This window comes from Cervus elaphus, chromosome 20 (genome assembly GCF_910594005.1).
Source record: "Cervus elaphus chromosome 20, mCerEla1.1, whole genome shotgun sequence".
In the NCBI taxonomy this organism is placed as follows: Eukaryota; Metazoa; Chordata; class Mammalia; order Artiodactyla; family Cervidae; genus Cervus; species Cervus elaphus.
This window is the reverse complement of record NC_057834.1, coordinates 100,358,993-100,376,526: the sequence shown is the minus strand read 5'-3', so window position 1 is coordinate 100,376,526 and position 17,534 is coordinate 100,358,993. Positions and strand designations below refer to the sequence as shown.

At 36.3% G+C, this 17,534-nt stretch overlaps 1 protein-coding gene across 3 annotated transcripts in view; it reads left to right on the top strand.

Annotated features, from left to right (window-relative positions):
• The window catches only part of PDE4B (phosphodiesterase 4B), a 649,316-nt gene that overhangs the window by 205,073 nt on the left and 426,709 nt on the right, over positions 1 to 17,534 (top strand). Inside the window, exon 1 of one of the 3 annotated variants that reach the window (XM_043876458.1) lies at positions 7,266 to 7,673. The exons of the other annotated variants lie outside the window; for them this stretch is intronic. Coding sequence (XP_043732393.1) covers positions 7,438 to 7,673 — 236 coding nt within the window. The 5' untranslated portion in view covers positions 7,266 to 7,437. Of the gene's footprint in view, positions 1 to 7,265; positions 7,674 to 17,534 lie in introns of those variants that run through there. 3 annotated transcript variants of the gene reach the window in all.

Below are 17,534 nucleotides of genomic sequence, written 5' to 3'. Positions count from 1 at the left end.
TGATACTTTATTATGATAATTCTTGACTCTTGTTGCTTTGTTAGGGTGTGGATATCAGGAATTTCATTATTTAAAATTGAAACTAGCTGCAATTGGAATTCTCAAGGGCAATTATCTCTACATTAATAGACTCGCTTACTCATTTCTCCTTTTGAGGTGCGAAGGGCTAAGCATTACATGTAAATAGAGGAGTTTTGCTGTGGTTCTTAGCCCCTTTCTAGGCACTCAGAGGGCACATCAATTCTATTTTCTTTTTCCTTGGCCTTTTCTCCTGTTTGGCTCTCTCTCTCGAAACAGTATTTTCTCTACTGAACAATTGAAGGGTGCTATTTGCTTTTACTGTGCTTTTTGTTTTGCATTTTCTTAGATACCTTCTCCTGACTTAGATACCTTCTCCTGATGGTCTCAGTAGTCACCTTTGATTTCAATATTTAACACAGTATCAAGTTTTTCTATAGCATATTGACTCTAGAAACAAACTTTCCTGCATGTGTCTGTAAACGTCCATTTCGTTTTCTCAGAGGTAACTAAATTCAGACTTTAAAATAGTCTGTTAACTTTTAGGTTTTGTATTTCAGTTAGCTGTCTTTGGCATTTGTAAATGTTATTTAGAGTAGATAGAATTAATTGACTACATTTCTTTCTTTCTTTTTTATTTTTTAAGCTACGAAAGAATCATAACACATTTACAGAAGATTTGGCAAATACAGAACAAAGTTACATACAGTTCCATGATATATTACAATTATTTTTTAAGTAGGTAAATTGAAATTTTTGCTTGGAGTTTCTGTATGAAACTCTCAAAAGTTAATAGAATTAATTGAGAGAAAAGTAGACGGAAAAGCACTACTGACCCAACTCAACATAGAGCCGGGGTCTCCCGCATTGTAGGCATACTCTTTACCAGCTGAGCTACCAGGGAAGCCCTAAATTTATACAATTTTTACACAATAGCAGTTTGCAAATTCTATTCAAGTTCCCACAAACTATAGACCAGGAGACACTGGAGCATATCCAGGGACATAAAACAAGGTGTAAAAATTTCATGGTCTAAAAAGGTATTGAAATTAAAGAGTCTGTTCTCTTATCACTGTGGAATTATGTTAGAAATCAATATCAAAAGATATTTGAGAATAATTCTCATATTTTCAAGTGCAATATGACATTTACCAAAAGAAATATTTGACTTAGCCACTGAAATCCTCAACAGAGTTAAAAGATTGAAAAACGCAGAGGGGAATGGCAGAGAAGAAGCACTTAAATGAGAACTTCATATCAAAATGAGAAACTAGTATCAGAGATACTTTAAAGATCCATGTATTTGGAAATTAAACATCCACTTTTAAATTATGGGTGTATCTAAGAAGCTATAACAAGGAAAATTAGAAAATGTTTGTAACGGCATAAAAACAAAAAGAGAATTCATTAGAATTTGTTGCACACAGCTGAAGCTGCTCAGTGTATATCTTGAATAAGGTATGAAAACAAATTGTGGACACTAGCATAAAATTTTGTGAAATTTGAACAAAATCTGTATTTTAGTTAATAATAATACTGTATCACATGTTAATTTCCTGTTTTTCCTTTTTTTACAACGTTGCTCAGTTACTTCAGTCATGTCCCACTTCTTGCGACTCTGTGGACTGTAACCCATCAGGCTCTTTCTCTGTCCATGGGATTCTCCAGGTAAGAATACGGAGTAAGTTGCCATTTCCTCTTACAGGGTGTCCTCCTGACCCAGGGATCGAACCCTCATCTGTTGCAGCTCCTGCGTTGCAGGCAGACTCTACCACTGAGCCACCGGGAAGCCTTTTTACAATATAGTATTTCTTTATATTCTCAAAATTGAATCAGAAGCTTCAAGCCTCATTCAAATTTTCTTTAAATCAATGTTATTAAGCTTTCTAGACTTTTAGCAGTAATATTGGTGGATTCATACAAGTAGAATCAAAATGTCATAATTTTTTTAGCTAGGCAGAAATTTATGTTTTCCAATATATATATATTTATATGTATTATATATATATATACATACAAAAACTTTTTCTATGATCTTGATAAAGGCTTGAGAAAGAATAACAAGGAAAAAGAGATGGAGTATTGGAGAACATAAACTGAGTTTACGAGAGAGCACTGAGTAATTGGAAAACATAGCTCATTTAGTTATAAACTCATTTAGTTTATGAGAGAGCACTGAATATGAAATAGAAAAAGTGAAGCAAGCTAGATAAAAGTAAAAGATCATCATGTAGTCCAGTTGTTAGTTGTTTTTAAACATGCTGTTCCTTAGAATCACATTTGGAGCTTGGGAGAAAAAAAAGCTTACTGGGGTATTTGTACTTTTCAGAAAATCTCAAGAGAATTCTAATGTGCATCCGGATTTTAAAAAGTGATTACAGGCTTTTCTATTAAATGGTCATTTTAGTAATATAGAATCCTATTATTTTCTATGAACTAATCATGATACAGTGGTATTAAATGAATAATAGTTACATAATCACAATAGTGGGCTTCTCTGGTGGCTCAGGCAGTGAAGAATCCCCTTACAATGCTAGAGCCCTGGATTTGATCCCTGGGTTGGGAAGATTCCCTGGAGGAGGGTATGGCAATCCACTGAAGTGTGCTTGCCTGGAGAATCCCCATGGACAGAGGAGCCTGGTGGGCTGCAGTCCATGGCATCGCCAACAGTCGGACACAACTGAGCAACTAAGGACACACACAGGAATCACAATAGTAAAAGATGCTTATCAGTTTTCACAGTCACTAGCCAGACAAAAAATAAAAGATAAATTGCAATTTCAAACCATAGTGGAAATATAATTGATCTAAAAATATAAAATAAGTACATACAATTTGGGAGTTAAAGAGGTGGTAAGTGGAAGTGTATACATGCACATGTTTTTATCCACCCAGTCAGTATATGTCTTGGTTGGTGTATTTAATCCACTTGCATTTACAATAGTTATTAATATGTATGATCCTATTAAAGGTGGGAGGAGAAGGGGATGACAGAAGATGAGATGGTTGGATGGCATCACCGATGTGATGGACATGAACTTGAGTAGGCTCCGGGAGTTAGTGATGGACAGGGAAACCTGGCATACTGCAGTCCATGGGGTTGCCGAGTAGGACACAACCAAGCAACTGAACTGAACTGATGATCCTATTACCATATTCTGAAATGTTCTGGGCCTTCTTTTTTTTTTTTTTTTTTTGGTAGGTCTCTTTCTTCTCTTGTGTTTCCTGCCTGGAGAAGTTCCTTTAGCATTTGTTGTAAAGCTGGTTTGGTGGTGCTGAATTCTCTTAATTTTTGCTTGTCTGTAAAGCTTTTGATTTCTCTGTCAAATCTGAATGAGTTTCTTTCTGGGTAGAGTATTCTTGGTTATAGCTTCTTCCCTTTCATTATTTTAAATATATCATGCCATTCCCTACTTCTTGTAGAGTTTCTGTTGAGAAATCAGCTGATAACCTTATGGGAGTTCCTGTGTATGTTATTTATTGTTTTTCCCTTGTTGCTTTTAATAATTTGTCTTTATTTTTTGTCAGTTTGATTACTGTGTGTCTCCATGTGTTTCACCTTGGGTTTATCCTGCTTGGGACTCTCTGCGTTTCTTGGACTCAGTTGACTATTTCCTTTCCCATATTAAGGAAGTTTTCCACTATTATTGCTTCAAATATTTTCTGGGGTCCTTTCCCTCTCTCTTGTCCTTCTGGTACTCCTATAATGTGAATGTTGGTGTGGTTAATGTTGTTCCAGAGGTTCTCTGAGGCTGTCTTCATTTTTTTTTTTTTTCATTCTTTTTTCTATATTCTGTTTTGTGGCATTGATTTCCACCATTCTGTCTTCCAGGTCACTTATCTGTTCTTCTGCCTCAGTTATTCAGCTATTTATTCCTTCTAGTGTGTTGTTCATCTCTGTTTGTTCTTTAGTTCTTCTAGGTGTTTGGTAAACATTTCTTACATCTTCTTTCAATTTCTGAGATCCTGGATCATCTTCAGTATCATTACTATGAATTCTTTTCCTGGAAGGTTGCTATCTCCACTTCATTTAGTTGTTTTTCTGGAGTTTTATCATGTCCTTTTATCTGGGACATAATCTTCTGCCTTTTCATTTTTATTAACTTTATGTGATGTGATTTTCATTCTGGAGGCTGCAGGATTGTAGTTCTTCTTGATTCTTTTGTCTGCCCTCTGGTGGATGAGGCTAAGAGGCTTGTGTAAGCTTCCTAATGGGATGGACTGGTGGTGGGAAAAACTGGGTCTTGCTCTGGTAGGCAAGGCTATGTTCAGTAAAACTTTAATTCAATTGTCTGCTGATGGGTGGGGCTGTGTTCCCTCTCTGTTAGTTGTTTGGCCTGAGGCAGTCCAGCTCTGGAGTCTACAGGCTCTATGGTAGGGTTAATGGTGACCTTCAAGAGAACCCCTGTCCCTTTGGCAAGCCATGGCCAAACCATGCCTCCCCAAGAGACCCTCCAACACTAGCAGGTAGGTTTGGTTTAGGCTCGTGTGAAGTCACTGCTCCTTTCTCCTGGGTCCTGGTACATGCAAGATTTTGTTTGTGCTTTCTAAGAGTAGAGTCTCTGTTTCCCCCAGTTCTGTGAAAGCCCTGTAGTCAAATCCTGCTTCCCTTCAAAGTCAGATTCCTTGCAGGTTCACAGTCCCTTTGCTGGATTCCCCAGACTGGGAAGTCTGACATGGGGCTCAGAACCTTCACAACAGAGGGAGAATTTCTTTGGTACTACTGTTTTCCAGTTTGTGGGTTGCCCACCCAGTGCTATAAGATTTGATTTTATCATGATTGCACCTCTCCTACCATCTCATTGTGACTTCTCCTTTGTCTTTGGACATCTTTTTTTTGGTGGGTTCCAGAGTCCTGTTAATAGCTACTCAACAGCTAGTTTCAATTTTGGTCTTGACTTTACATAGTTTTGAAATTCTTTTTCTTAGAATGATTCTTAAAATTTCTTTAACTGGGATATTGACTGGCATGGTATGCAAAGTGAAAGAATAATGTGAAATGTCACATAATGTCACATAAGTTGACAATAAGAATTAGAAAGTAATTGTAATTCTACCACTATTCTGCTTTTGGTAAGTTTATGTCAACATTTCCTCATCTGAATCCCAGTTCACATACAGCTAAATCTGGGTTGTGAAATTTGCTGTAATTTTGGGAGAGGTAAAAATCCCTAAAATGCTTATTGTGTTTTGGCAGCCTTTAAAAGTGAATAAGAGAAAGACTTCAAATTGCTAATTCATTTTTTTGCAAATAAGTCACTCTGAATATTGACAGTATCACATATTCTCACATTCCAGTTTTGTATCCCATTATTGTTGGAATAAGTTTGACTTTGTTTTCATAATGCAGTAAATAATGGATAGTTTTAACTACATTTTTCTCCCATGACATTACTAGACATTACTAACAATTCATTCTCAAATAGAGCAGTTGAAATATCTTCAAATATATAAAGTGCATGTGCTAGGGCTTAGCAGGAAAAATGACTATGTTAACCTCTCTTATATAATGGAAGAACACTCAGTTGGGAATCAGAAAGCCTGGGTTTTAGCTTTTCCTCTAATATCAACTACAAAAAAGGACTTTGGACAAGACATTGAAAGTTTCTAAGTCTATGTCCTTGTCTTTAAAATGAGGAGCCAAACAAAGTTATTACAGGGATTCACTCAAATTTTGAAATTCCATGACTTTGCTTTTGTTCAATAATATACTTTTACTGTATTATTGCAGTACATATAAGCTAGGAGTTCAAATCCTTCCCGTTAGGTTTAAACCATTCCCCCAAGGGCTGGAGTGGGGCTTATTTTTTTTCCTATGCACAGGTCATAGTCTGTTCTTATTCAGCCTTTAGATATTTAACCAGAGTATTTGACACATATAAATGATTTTATTATAAAGGTGAAAGTTCTCACACATTAGAGAAAAAATAAATTTCTTGCTTTCTCACTGAAGTCTTCCTGTGAATCATTCCTTAACTGTCACTCTTGCTGGCTAACCCTAATTCTGCTTTGTCAAATTTGTGTGAGATCGGGCTGGCCTGGTAGGAGATGATGCAGGTACAAAGTTTCACAGCATCTGTATACTTAAGCACCACACTAGTCTTTTTACTTCTTTTAAAGTGTAGAAGCTGCATGCCAGTATGTTTCTAAATGAAACTTCAGGTTGCAATGATCTGCTTTGGAATTTGAGACATTTTTTTGGGCTCCCCTACCCATATATCTCACTGGCATGCCCTTGTGAACCAAATACACACATGCTGGCAAGTAAAGATACCCACACACAGACACTACTGTGTGCATCTACCTGTATGTGTGTGTGCACACACACGTGTGCATGATGCTTGACTTTGGACCCTGCACTTATAATGGGGAGCATTCATTTCTCCTGGTTGTTACCTCCATTTCCATTCTAGAGAACTTTGACTTTCGGAAGTGACTTTACATCTAACAGAGAGTGGCTGTTGTGGGCACCTCAGGGACAATGAATTTAAGCAGAAGAATGAAGGTAATTTTTATTGGATTAAAGATTAGTCTTTAAATTCCTTAGGGGAATGAACCAAATCTAATGTTTTTCTGTTATGTTTCCAAAGCTAATGTTTTCCTGACTCTTTTTATATTGTAGTTTGGTATCTTCTGAAGAGGAGAGAGGAAAAAAAGCTTTAGCAAATCAGCTCTTTTATTCAGAAATGGAATTTGGGGGGTCTGTTTTAGCTAGGCTTTTTGACAATCTGATTTAATGTTTTTGCTGATGATTGAGTGGCTTCACAAATGTGAAAATCTGGGTGATGGAGGGTGTTGTTGAGGTGGAAACAGAGTGCAGTTATTTAAATAGTCCTGGGCCAATAAGCGCTTGGTAGGTGGAGTTACTGTTGTATGCATTACAGAGAAAGATAATTCTGAATGAAGACTTTAAACATCACACATGCTGGCTGGGCTCTGGTTCTATGCATTGTGCAAACAAAAATGAGTGACTCAGTGACTAGGTTTTGCTTACTATCCATTAGTGGATGCAGCATGTTTGAAAAGACTTCTTTTTTAAAAAAAAATATGCATGTAAAGGATTTATCAGAAGCCCTCATGAATATTTCATGAGTTGATATATTCAGCTGAATGAATTCAGCGAGTGTCAGTGTGTAGCTTGCAGACAAACCTCATCCACAAGGAGGCTACTGACATAGGAAGCACTTTGGCGCATTTTCAGAGGCAAAGCCAGGCTGATAAAGCTCCTTGTGACAGGCTGACTTGCCATTCTTCGATTATGCTGCTCCTGCTCTAAGCAGCTCCTACTTTGGAGCCACAGCTTCCTAAATTAAACTGGGAACAGTTTGCAGACTTACCAGCCTCCTAACCTGCAGCTGTGTCTCTGCTATGTTTGAGATTTTTGTTTTGGATGGTGAAAGCCAGCACTCCATATAAGACATGACAGCAAAAGATTCTTCAAAAGAACTTACTGCTTCTGAATCTGAGGTTTGCATAAAGACTTTCAAGGAGCAAATGCACTTAGAACTTGAGCTTCCAAGACTACCGGCAAACAGACCTACATCTCCTAAAATTTCTCCACGCAGTTCGCCAAGGAACTCACCCTGCTTTTTCAGAAAGTTGCTGGTGAATAAAAGCATTCGGCAGCGTCGTCGCTTCACTGTGGCTCATACATGGTAAGAAGGGATTTGGTGGTGTTTGGAGTGCTTTTGACTAGCAACAGTGATTTGGAAATGTAGCAAATGGAATATTTGAATTTTGTTCATAATACAGACCTCAAGTGTGAGGTGAGTGGAGAGCCGGTCAGCTGAAGAATACATAGTGCTCTGTGTGTTCATATCGCTGTGCCTAGCTGTTTCCAGATAAAAAAAGGCTCTCACTGGAGAGAGTCTTTAAAATTCCTGCTTATTAAAAACACCTAGCTAATTCTAGGGCAACTGGGTATTGAAGGAGTTTTAAAATTCAGTTTTTAATCTCTGTGGAGGTGATTGGTCACTTTGTGTGTGCGTGTTTTTCTGTTAATATTGATGAGTTTTTCTGATAGTATATTTTTGGTACAAGAATAAAAGATTCAATCTTGGATTTGTTTCTTAAGACAGTGTATAAAGTCAAACTTAATTTATGGCATTGCTGTATTGTAGTACGTCAACTAGTGATTTTGATTTATTGCCTCTGTCTTTACACTTGTCAAGGAAAGGGAAAACTAAGTTCCCAATTCTGAAATTATGTGATTACTTAATTTAATTTATGATTCAAATTGCTATTATCTTTGAGATTCTTATTGTAAAAAAGGTGACTTAAAATTTATAGATAATAATAAATAAACTCCCAATTTACTTGGGAATGCCAAGTAAATAAATCCAAGAGCCCTCTATAAAAACTGTACTGAGCCTTTAATATATATAATATTCTATATACAACAGAGTAGTTTCCTTAAACCAGTATAATAACAAAACACAAGGGAAAGCACAAAAGAAATTGAACTTTAATTGCAAAAGCTAGGCTTTTTCAGATTTCTTTGAATATTATACTTTCTTTCAGATTAAGATACCCTTCAAAATTGGGCACCTATAATTTTTATTTAATAGAGACCTTAGCAGTGAAGGGAGCTATTACCTCTTAAGGATAATTCTAACACACTGATTTTGACTGCATCTTAGATTACCAGCCAACATTGTAGACTGAGGAGATCCAGTTTTTGAAAATTATTATTTACTTGAATTCTGTTTTTTACTCATTTGAAGTGTTTGTCTGCCTGATCTACTGCACAGTATATTGGCAAATTCAAGTTATCCCTAGAAATATGTAGCTTGCGTTTGATGGACACCACATGTTAAGGCCAGTATTCATGCTTTACCTAGCTAAAAATGATATGGTTATTTTTGTTTTCTGACAATGCAATGTTGTTCACTTAATTGTTTTATTGGTGAAATTTTTTTTGATCACCTTTTGATGAGTTAAATCTTATTAATTAACTATAATCTCATACTTGTAGAGTACATGTGATTAATTTCTCAAAACTGACCAATGGTAGCATTTGTACAAAGAGATTTATATGTAAGGAGGTACTTGCTTTGAAGAAGTCCTCTCTCCTGATTTACCCCACCCCTAAAGTGTGTGTATTTTCATATAGTTTGCTAAGTAGTATGACTGAATAGGAGAAAGGGACATAGTTATACTGCTACTTAGTTCTCATAAAAGGAATAAAGGTGAAAAACATACAATTAATTGACTCATGTTTTACTAATTGGTTAATATTAAACCATTATTTTGACTAGACGGACATTTAATTTTAACTAACTGATTCTCAGATATTGGGTGAATCTTCATAAAACCTTGGTAATATTTCTTTATTATAGAGTTCCTGAATATAACAACATGACCTTTCTTTTACTCAGAATAGATATTTGATGTAGTAGAAAGGTACAGCTATAAATAATGATTTTTTTTTCCAAAAGAACCCAAAGTTTAAAATGACTAAACAGCCAGTTTCACTCTTGCATTATACAAATTTTCTTGCAGCAAATTTCAAAAAGAACAACTAAATGGTATTTGAGATAACTTATGCTACTAAAGTGGTCTTCTTCTAGCTGAGTTAAAACAAGAATTTCCACAAATTGCCAAAAATTAAAAAAAAAAAGCCCACATGACTTTGATATGATGTACCATAAGTTAAAAGAATCCATTAATCATCAAACTTACAAAATAACTTTAGTTTGACAGTGATTCATTTTCACCCATTTTTACCTCCCAGCTTACACACTCTTCTTGTATTTCTTAGTAAAGGTATATCATTGTTTCTTTTAACTTCTGATTAAGTCTCTATTTATGTTTATTTTTTTCTCAGTGCATATTTAATATTTTTCAATTTTTTTTTCATGGAGCATTCAATGAAATTTTCTTTTCATAAAATACATATGTATTTGAATGACTTTTTCACTAACCTTAAAAATTATGTACTCCTTTTTAAACAGCATCATATGTAATTTAAATGAGGAAATAAGAGCATAAGTACTTTATTTTTGCCTCTTTGTCGTGATGAAATGTAACCATTCTTTTCATGATCAACAATTAGTATTTTCCAAACCATGCATTTAAGTTAGAAATTCCAAGATATGCACTTAGAAGTCTCTAAAAACATGTTATTACTTTACAGTAGACAGTAGACGTCTTTTAAAAAGACTGGATTGTTTTGATTCCAGCATTGAAATTAAAGTAATTTTCATGATGAGCTAAACAATGCAGAGGATGCAGTTTATATCTAAACCCACTGAACAGTTTTTTTTAATCTTCAGTTATTTGTAGATTTCATTTTTTTTTCAGGTGAATGTATAGTTCTCTGATTTTGACAACCCAAGTTATGAAGTGTGGGTTAATGGCAGAAGATTTAAGAAACACTTGTGAAATACTGACTCTGTGATTCTTTTTAAAATATCTAATAAAGATAAATATTCAGTGTTTTATCACTACTCAGAGTATTGATGCAGTCCTAAATCTGGAAGGAATTTGGGTGGTTTATCTAGTTGCTTTCTTTAACTCTTGTGCAGGCCCACAGTTACTCCATCTTTGACATATGGGAATCTAGCCTATTTTTAAGACTGGAAAAAAAGTTCTAGAACCTCACTTAGTACACAGTGTTACTACTTAATAGTCCTGGTATTGAAAATTACATTGGTCTTCAATGGATATTAAGAAAAACTTATAAGTACTTGCATGAAAATGAAGATAATTATTAACCAGTCCCAGGATTTTTTTTTTTTCTCTCAACATATATAATTGAGCTGTGCTGCGAGCAAGAAAAGAAAAAACTGCTGATTCGATCCATGTGGATTCCAACATCTCCTATATTTTTGGTTCTTTACTAGGATGTTCACACATATTATCTCATTTAAGTTTTATTAGGAGAATAAGAATACTCTAATATTACATGCTGCATTTATAAAACTGTTCTGAATTGCTTTCATTTCTTCCAAGTATTTCTATTCCCTTTGTTATTATTTGACTGTATGCCATTATCCCAAATTTCTAAATTCTCCTTTCAATTCTGAAACCCAAAAGTGGACACTCAAATCCATGTTAGTTGATATGAGACAATATAGATTTTTAAAAAGTGTGTCCTACACTGCAAAGCATCAGTGGAATATAAAGCATTGGTGAACAGGGAGAAGGGAAAATTTATACCTAACCCCTAATCAGGGATGAAAACTCCTGAGACATAACGTTATCCTCCTTGTCTTATGTGGTCTGCTTGTTCATTTTTTTTTTTTTCAAATTTGAACTTTTTATTTTGTATCAGGATATAACAATTAGCAATGTTGTGTGGCCTGCTTGTTCTAGACTTACACTTGCCACCTGTAGCTTTGTCAACCTTCTCTCCTTTGCTCATGTTCCAACCTCAGTTATCAGTTCTCCGACATCATCAGCAGCGTGATGCTCTCTGATGGAAGCTACTGGTGATGGTTCTGAATACATTTCAGGCCTACCACACTGCTCTTGAAGAGCAAGTGTATTGGTGAATACCACCACTCTCTGTCTGTTCATGCTTGCATATGGGATATGCTTCACAGAGGACAGTATACTTTCAGAGTTAGTATTAGAAAAGAAGACCTGTTTTTTGTTTTTTTTCCCCAGTTCCCCATTTAGTTCTACCTAGACCTTGGAAATATTTCCTCATTTTTATTAAAGGTTCATGAAATGTGAACTTTTGTGCCGAATATTTGACTGTGAAAGTATGAAACGACATAGTTCATACTCTAAAGGAACTTACTTATATTTGATAAGACAAAGCTAGAATAACTGGAGAAGAGTAAAAAGAAAATGTTTAATAATATATGTTTAACCTTTCTCTAAAGCTTTGCACACATTTACTGCCTTATACAATTTAGTCCTAGTTTGTGAGCTAAATCTAAATCTGTGCCTTGTGTTCTTTCTTATATTTCCTGAATTATTTCCTAGCAGTATGGAAAATTTTTGAAAAATATCTCTGTCTTTAAGTACTTACTGACTGAACATTTGATTGAACAGAACATTTGTTGAAAGCCTACCATACTCTGGGTGCTACTCTGGGAGAAAGAGTCCTTACCTTCAAAGAACGCTCATGCCCCATGGAAGACAAACGTAGGCATTAAGAATTAATCAATGGTATGTGTGTAATGCTAATGAAGAATGACACTTAACTTCTAAGAGCACAAGAAGAGACAAATACTGCCAGAGAGTGAGTCAATGTGTTAGGGAAGGTTTGGAGGGGAGATGACATTTGTGTGGGGTCTTGAAGAATGATTAGTTTTTCAGGAGAAAAGTGGGCAGGAAGGGCAACTTTTTTTTGGCCAAAGTGACAATAATAAAATTCTGTCAACCAATAACAGTAATAATAACCCACAGTTATTTTGTACTTAAAATGCATCTGACATTATTTTAAATTATTAGCTTATTTTTGTGCCATGATGTATGGCAAAAACCATCACAATATTACAAAGTAATTATCTACCAATTAAATAAATAAGTAAACAAAACAAGCAAAAATGTCCAGGTTATGTACTGATATTTCCATTTTATTGGAAAGGGGATGAAGCATAGGGAGCACAGGTAATTTGCCCAAGAGTACACAGCAAGTAAGGGGCTGAGTTGGGATTTGACTCAGAGGATGGTGGAAAGTGAGTAAAGTTCATTGGAGTTTTATAGCCTTAGGTGCAAGGTAGGAGAGATAGGAAGTCAGACTCTGCCTGGAGATTGGGGTCACACTCTAGGGCTTCCAGTATCGTGAACAAGACTTGGGGATTTATCCCATCATCAGCGGGGAGCCACTGCAAGGCTATGAGAAGGGGGTTACCTTAAATAGCTTTTACTTTGGAAAGGGCTTTGCAGGCATTGTGGAGAATGGATTGGAAGGTGAGAGGATTTAGAAGCATGGGGAAAAGGGAGAATGTTCATTTGAGAGATAATGACTTCTAATTATTGAGTATGTTCCATAGCATCAAAACTATGCTTATAACATTCTTTATGACTTAACAAATTATGGTTTATGGAAACTGGGAGGAAAAGCATGTAAATTCTGTATGCCTTGCATTTATCACCTCCAGCATGGTGCTATGCATAGTTCTAGTTAATGCACTAAATCCAAATGCATCAAAGAATCTTAGCAAAGGTGCTAGGGAGGATGAAAACCGATTAGCTCAGTCCTAATTTATTAGAGGTGCTTTGTGTTGTGTTTGTGTATAATCCTGATGAGTTTTTTATAGAAATTATCTATGTCCGCAATCTGATCTCAATGACAATGGAAATCTATGCCTCATAGCCCTATTCTATTGCTTTAATCAGGGCAACTGTTTTCTCAGTAATGCAAGTCTGTAAATGGTGTTTTTCTGGCCTTTTAGTGTGTGCAAGTCTTCAATGTATTGGATTTTTAAAATACTTACTGGAAAAAGGGCTTTGAAAGTAGTGATGACAAACCCCCTGCCGGGATACACACTGGAAGGTGACCCAGCAGGCATACCAACTGCCCAACTGCTAAAGTTTAAGTCTTTTGTGAAATTCCCTTTGCTTTCTTTTCCCATTCTTCCTTCTTTCATTGACTCCCAGTTTTGAATCCTTGGATGTTTATTGTGCCTCCTTCTCTAGCATCACTGTCAAGACACCTGCAACATTATACTTGAGGTATTTAAATGATTCCCAGAAAAGTATCTAAAATGCTTGCCCTGGTTTACAAGGCCCTACATTTTCTGGCTCCAGAATACCTGTGACCTCATCTCCTATTCCCCAGCCATGTTAGGCTCTTTTCTGGTCTTCAACAAACCTTGTATATTTCTACTTCCGGGCCTTTGCTTGATGTTGCTTCTGCCTAGAAGTCTAGTTCCCTAGATGTTGACGTGGTTCACTATCTCACATCCATTCCTGGCTTCTACTCAAACCTCACTTGGTAGAGAGGCTTCTGCTGACCCCTTCATCTAAAAAAGCACTGTTTGCTTTCTTGTCCCTTGTTTTGCTTTCTTTATCTTCTTGGGTGTTATTACCTGGAAATATATTGCTAGAAAAGACACACTTGTCTGTATGTTGTTTTTCTCTTCTATTGTCTACCAATCTAGCAAAATTGCATGAGAGCAGGGATTCTGTCTTGTTTACTATATCCCGGGCACCTGAAGAAAGGCTGGCACTTGGTATATATTTGACGAAAAGTAAAAGAAAAAATGAATATAGTCCTTGTGTCCTATTTTTTTTTGTTGTTGTTCTTCTAGCACTTTCCCTTTAGCTTGTTATGAAGGAGGAGAAAAGGAAACTTAGCTGACACTCTATAAGCACCCTCACTTCATCCGTCTCTTAGTAGTTGTATTCCCTTTTTGCTGGTAGGGCTACTCTAACTTGCTTTCTGTTTTGTGTTCTGTGATATCGTAGGTACAAGTTTAATCACGGTATCTCACTAGAGGCTAAGTGTTTTACATGGTAGCCTATTTAATTAAGCCGCTGTGTACAAATCACACTCCCTAACCTGTAGTGCTGTAAAGTAAATATTTGTCTGTAGCACTGTACAATTATTATTTGGTTATTCCTCATGCATCAAACAGCACACCAAATAGGTGGTGTTTCAGCTTAGGAAAGCTCTACATATCTCTTATTAACTATCTGAGTGGAAGCATCATAGAGACAAACCTATTTGTTATTTGTCCTTTAAAATATCAGCATATTATTTATTAGAATGCTTAATTATTGATCATTTCCTACTAATGCAGCATCTAAAAAATATTAAGCTTTCTGAGCTTTCGATAGAATTTTCCTGGGGAACTTGTAAGGAAGAGTCCATTGCTTGCAAAGTAAGGAAATTGTGAATTTATAACCATTGTATTCTAGAAAAGACATCCTTAGGAGCAAAAATCCTCACTTGGTTTTGTTTCATGTTTTTCTGAACTGAGAGGTTGGGACCTCTGTCACTCCTAGTAATTTGTTTGACAGAGATATGTTTGACTCCCACTGTGTACTTTAAGTTAAAAAAAATAGAAGTAATTTGTTGACCTTCTCAAATTGCTTGAAGTTCTTCTTGCTAGAACTTAGACGTTTTGTCTTTGAGGAAGAATACGAATGACTGCTTCTCTCGACCTTTTGTGGAAAAGAACACTTGTCACTATGCATGCTCTCCTGACAGACAGCTTATCGCCTCCTTCACCCTATACCCTCACAACGTCAACCTCAGCAAATAACGCAGATTGTAAATAAAGGGGAAGGGGTAATGTGGCTTTCAGAAAAACTGCTTTCAAACTATATTTTGTGAAGCATTAGTGTTCTAGGACCCATTTTGGGGAATTCCTTGAAAAATAAGATAGTGATGATCTTTTTGCTGGTCCTGGGTCCAAGCAAAGAAACATGGATGAATCTGGGGAAATTTCAGGAAATTTGGGGGAGTACAGATTCCATAATCTCCAAGTGTCTGAAAAACCACCAATGTAAGAGATAAAGGAGTAGATAAAAAATGTCTGGGTAGCTATGCTTGACAGAGTCATAGAAATTTTCAGACATTAAAATTATATGCATCTAAGATGTCCAGGAACGGCAGCAGAATAAATGAGGAGGGTGGACATAATTTGGGTCAAGGAGAGGTTACTGGTAGTGAGGATTTAAACTTTCAAAACCTTGAAAGAATAGTAGTAGTACAATGAAACCTTCTACTTCGATTTACTGATTGTTAATGGTTTTCCATATTTACTCTGTCTCTGTACCTCTCTCCATATTTAAATGCCTATATGTACTTTCTTTAGTTTCAAAGGAGTGCACTTGATGCATTAGTTTTGGGTAAAAAAAAGCACCTCATTTTAAAGTACAGTTATTTCCATTTCATCAGCATGTTCTCATATCATAATTTGAGTTTAATTCTTAATAATTGACCAATATCCTGACAAGTTATAAAAAGTTTATGGCCCATTTTTAAAAGTAAACTATTGAAGCAGTGATGTGGAGGGTGGTTGTTGTCCAGGTGCTCAGTCATGTCTGACTCTTTGCAACCCCATGGACTGCAGCATGCCAGGCCTCTATACCATTCACTGTCTCCTGGAATGTGCTCAGATTTATGTCCATTGAGTTGGTGATGCTATTTAGCCATCTCGTCCTCTTCTGCCCCCTTCTCCTTTTGCCTTCAATCTTCCCCAGCATCAGGACTTTTTCAGTGAGTTGGCTCTTTGCATCAGGTGGCCAAAGTATTGGAGCTTCAGCTTCAGTCCTTCCAATAAATATTTAGGATTGCTTTCCTTTAAGATTGACTAGTTTGATCTTCTTGCAGTCCAAAGGACTCTCAAGAGTCTTTTCCAGCACAATTTGAAAGCATCAATTTGTTGGCACCCAGACTTCTTTATTGTCCAACTGTCACATCCATACATGACTACTGAAAAACCATAGCTTTGATTATGTGGACCTTTGTTGGCAAAGCCAACTGCCTCTGCTTTTTATTATGCTGTCTAGATTTGTCTTAGCGTTTATTCCAAGGAGCAAGCATCTTATTATTGCGTGGCTGCAGTCACAGTCTGCAGTGATTTTGGAGACCAAGAAAAGGAAATCTGTCACTGCTTCCACTTTTCCCCATCTATTTGCCGTGAAATAATGGGACCAGATGCCGTGATCTTAGTTTTTTGAATGTTGAATTTTAAGCCAGCTTTTTTTCACTCTCCTCTTTCACCCTCATCAAGAGGCTCTCTAGTTCCTCGTCACTTTCTGCCATTAGAGTGGTATCATCTGCATATCTGAGATTGTTGATATTTCTCCTTGCAGTCTTGATTCTAGCTTGTGATTCATCCAGCCCGGCATTTCGTGTGATGTACTCTGAATATAAGTTAAATAAGCAGGCTGACAGTATATAGTCTTGACACACTCCTTTCCCAATTTGGAACCAATCCATTGTTCCATGTCCTTGATTCGTGGACCTAGCATTCCAGGTTCCTATGCAATATTGTTCTTTACATCATTACTTTACTTTCACCACCAGATACATCCAAAACTGAGGGTCGTTTCTGCTTTGGCACAACTGCTTTATTCTTTCTAGAGCTATTAGTAATTGCCATCAGCTCTTCACCAGTAGCATACTGGACACTTAGCGACCTGGGGGGGCTCATTCTGGTATCATATATTTTTGCCTTTGCATACTGTTCATGGGCTTTTTACGGCAAGAATACTGGAGTGGTTTGCCATTCACTCCTTCAGTGGATGTTTTTTTTTTTTTCAGAACTCTCTCGTATGACTTGTTTGTCTTGGGTGGACCTGCATGGCATGGCTAATAGTCTCGTTGAGTTATACAAGCCCCTTTGCAATGACAAGGCTGGGATACATGAAGGGGCGTGGAAGATTAGAGATATCTATAATATTAATAGTTTATAAGTAATCTTGGTGACAAATTGTTGGTTTTAGGTACTTGAAACTACTTCTAAGAGGATGGGTGTCTGTAGCATTTATTTTTTTCTTCCCTCCAAAAGAGATGCTACTTCTTTCTATAAAACTGTCAGATATAATATTAATATGGAAAACTATATTTCTTAATATAGTACAGATGAACTTCTGTTATTATA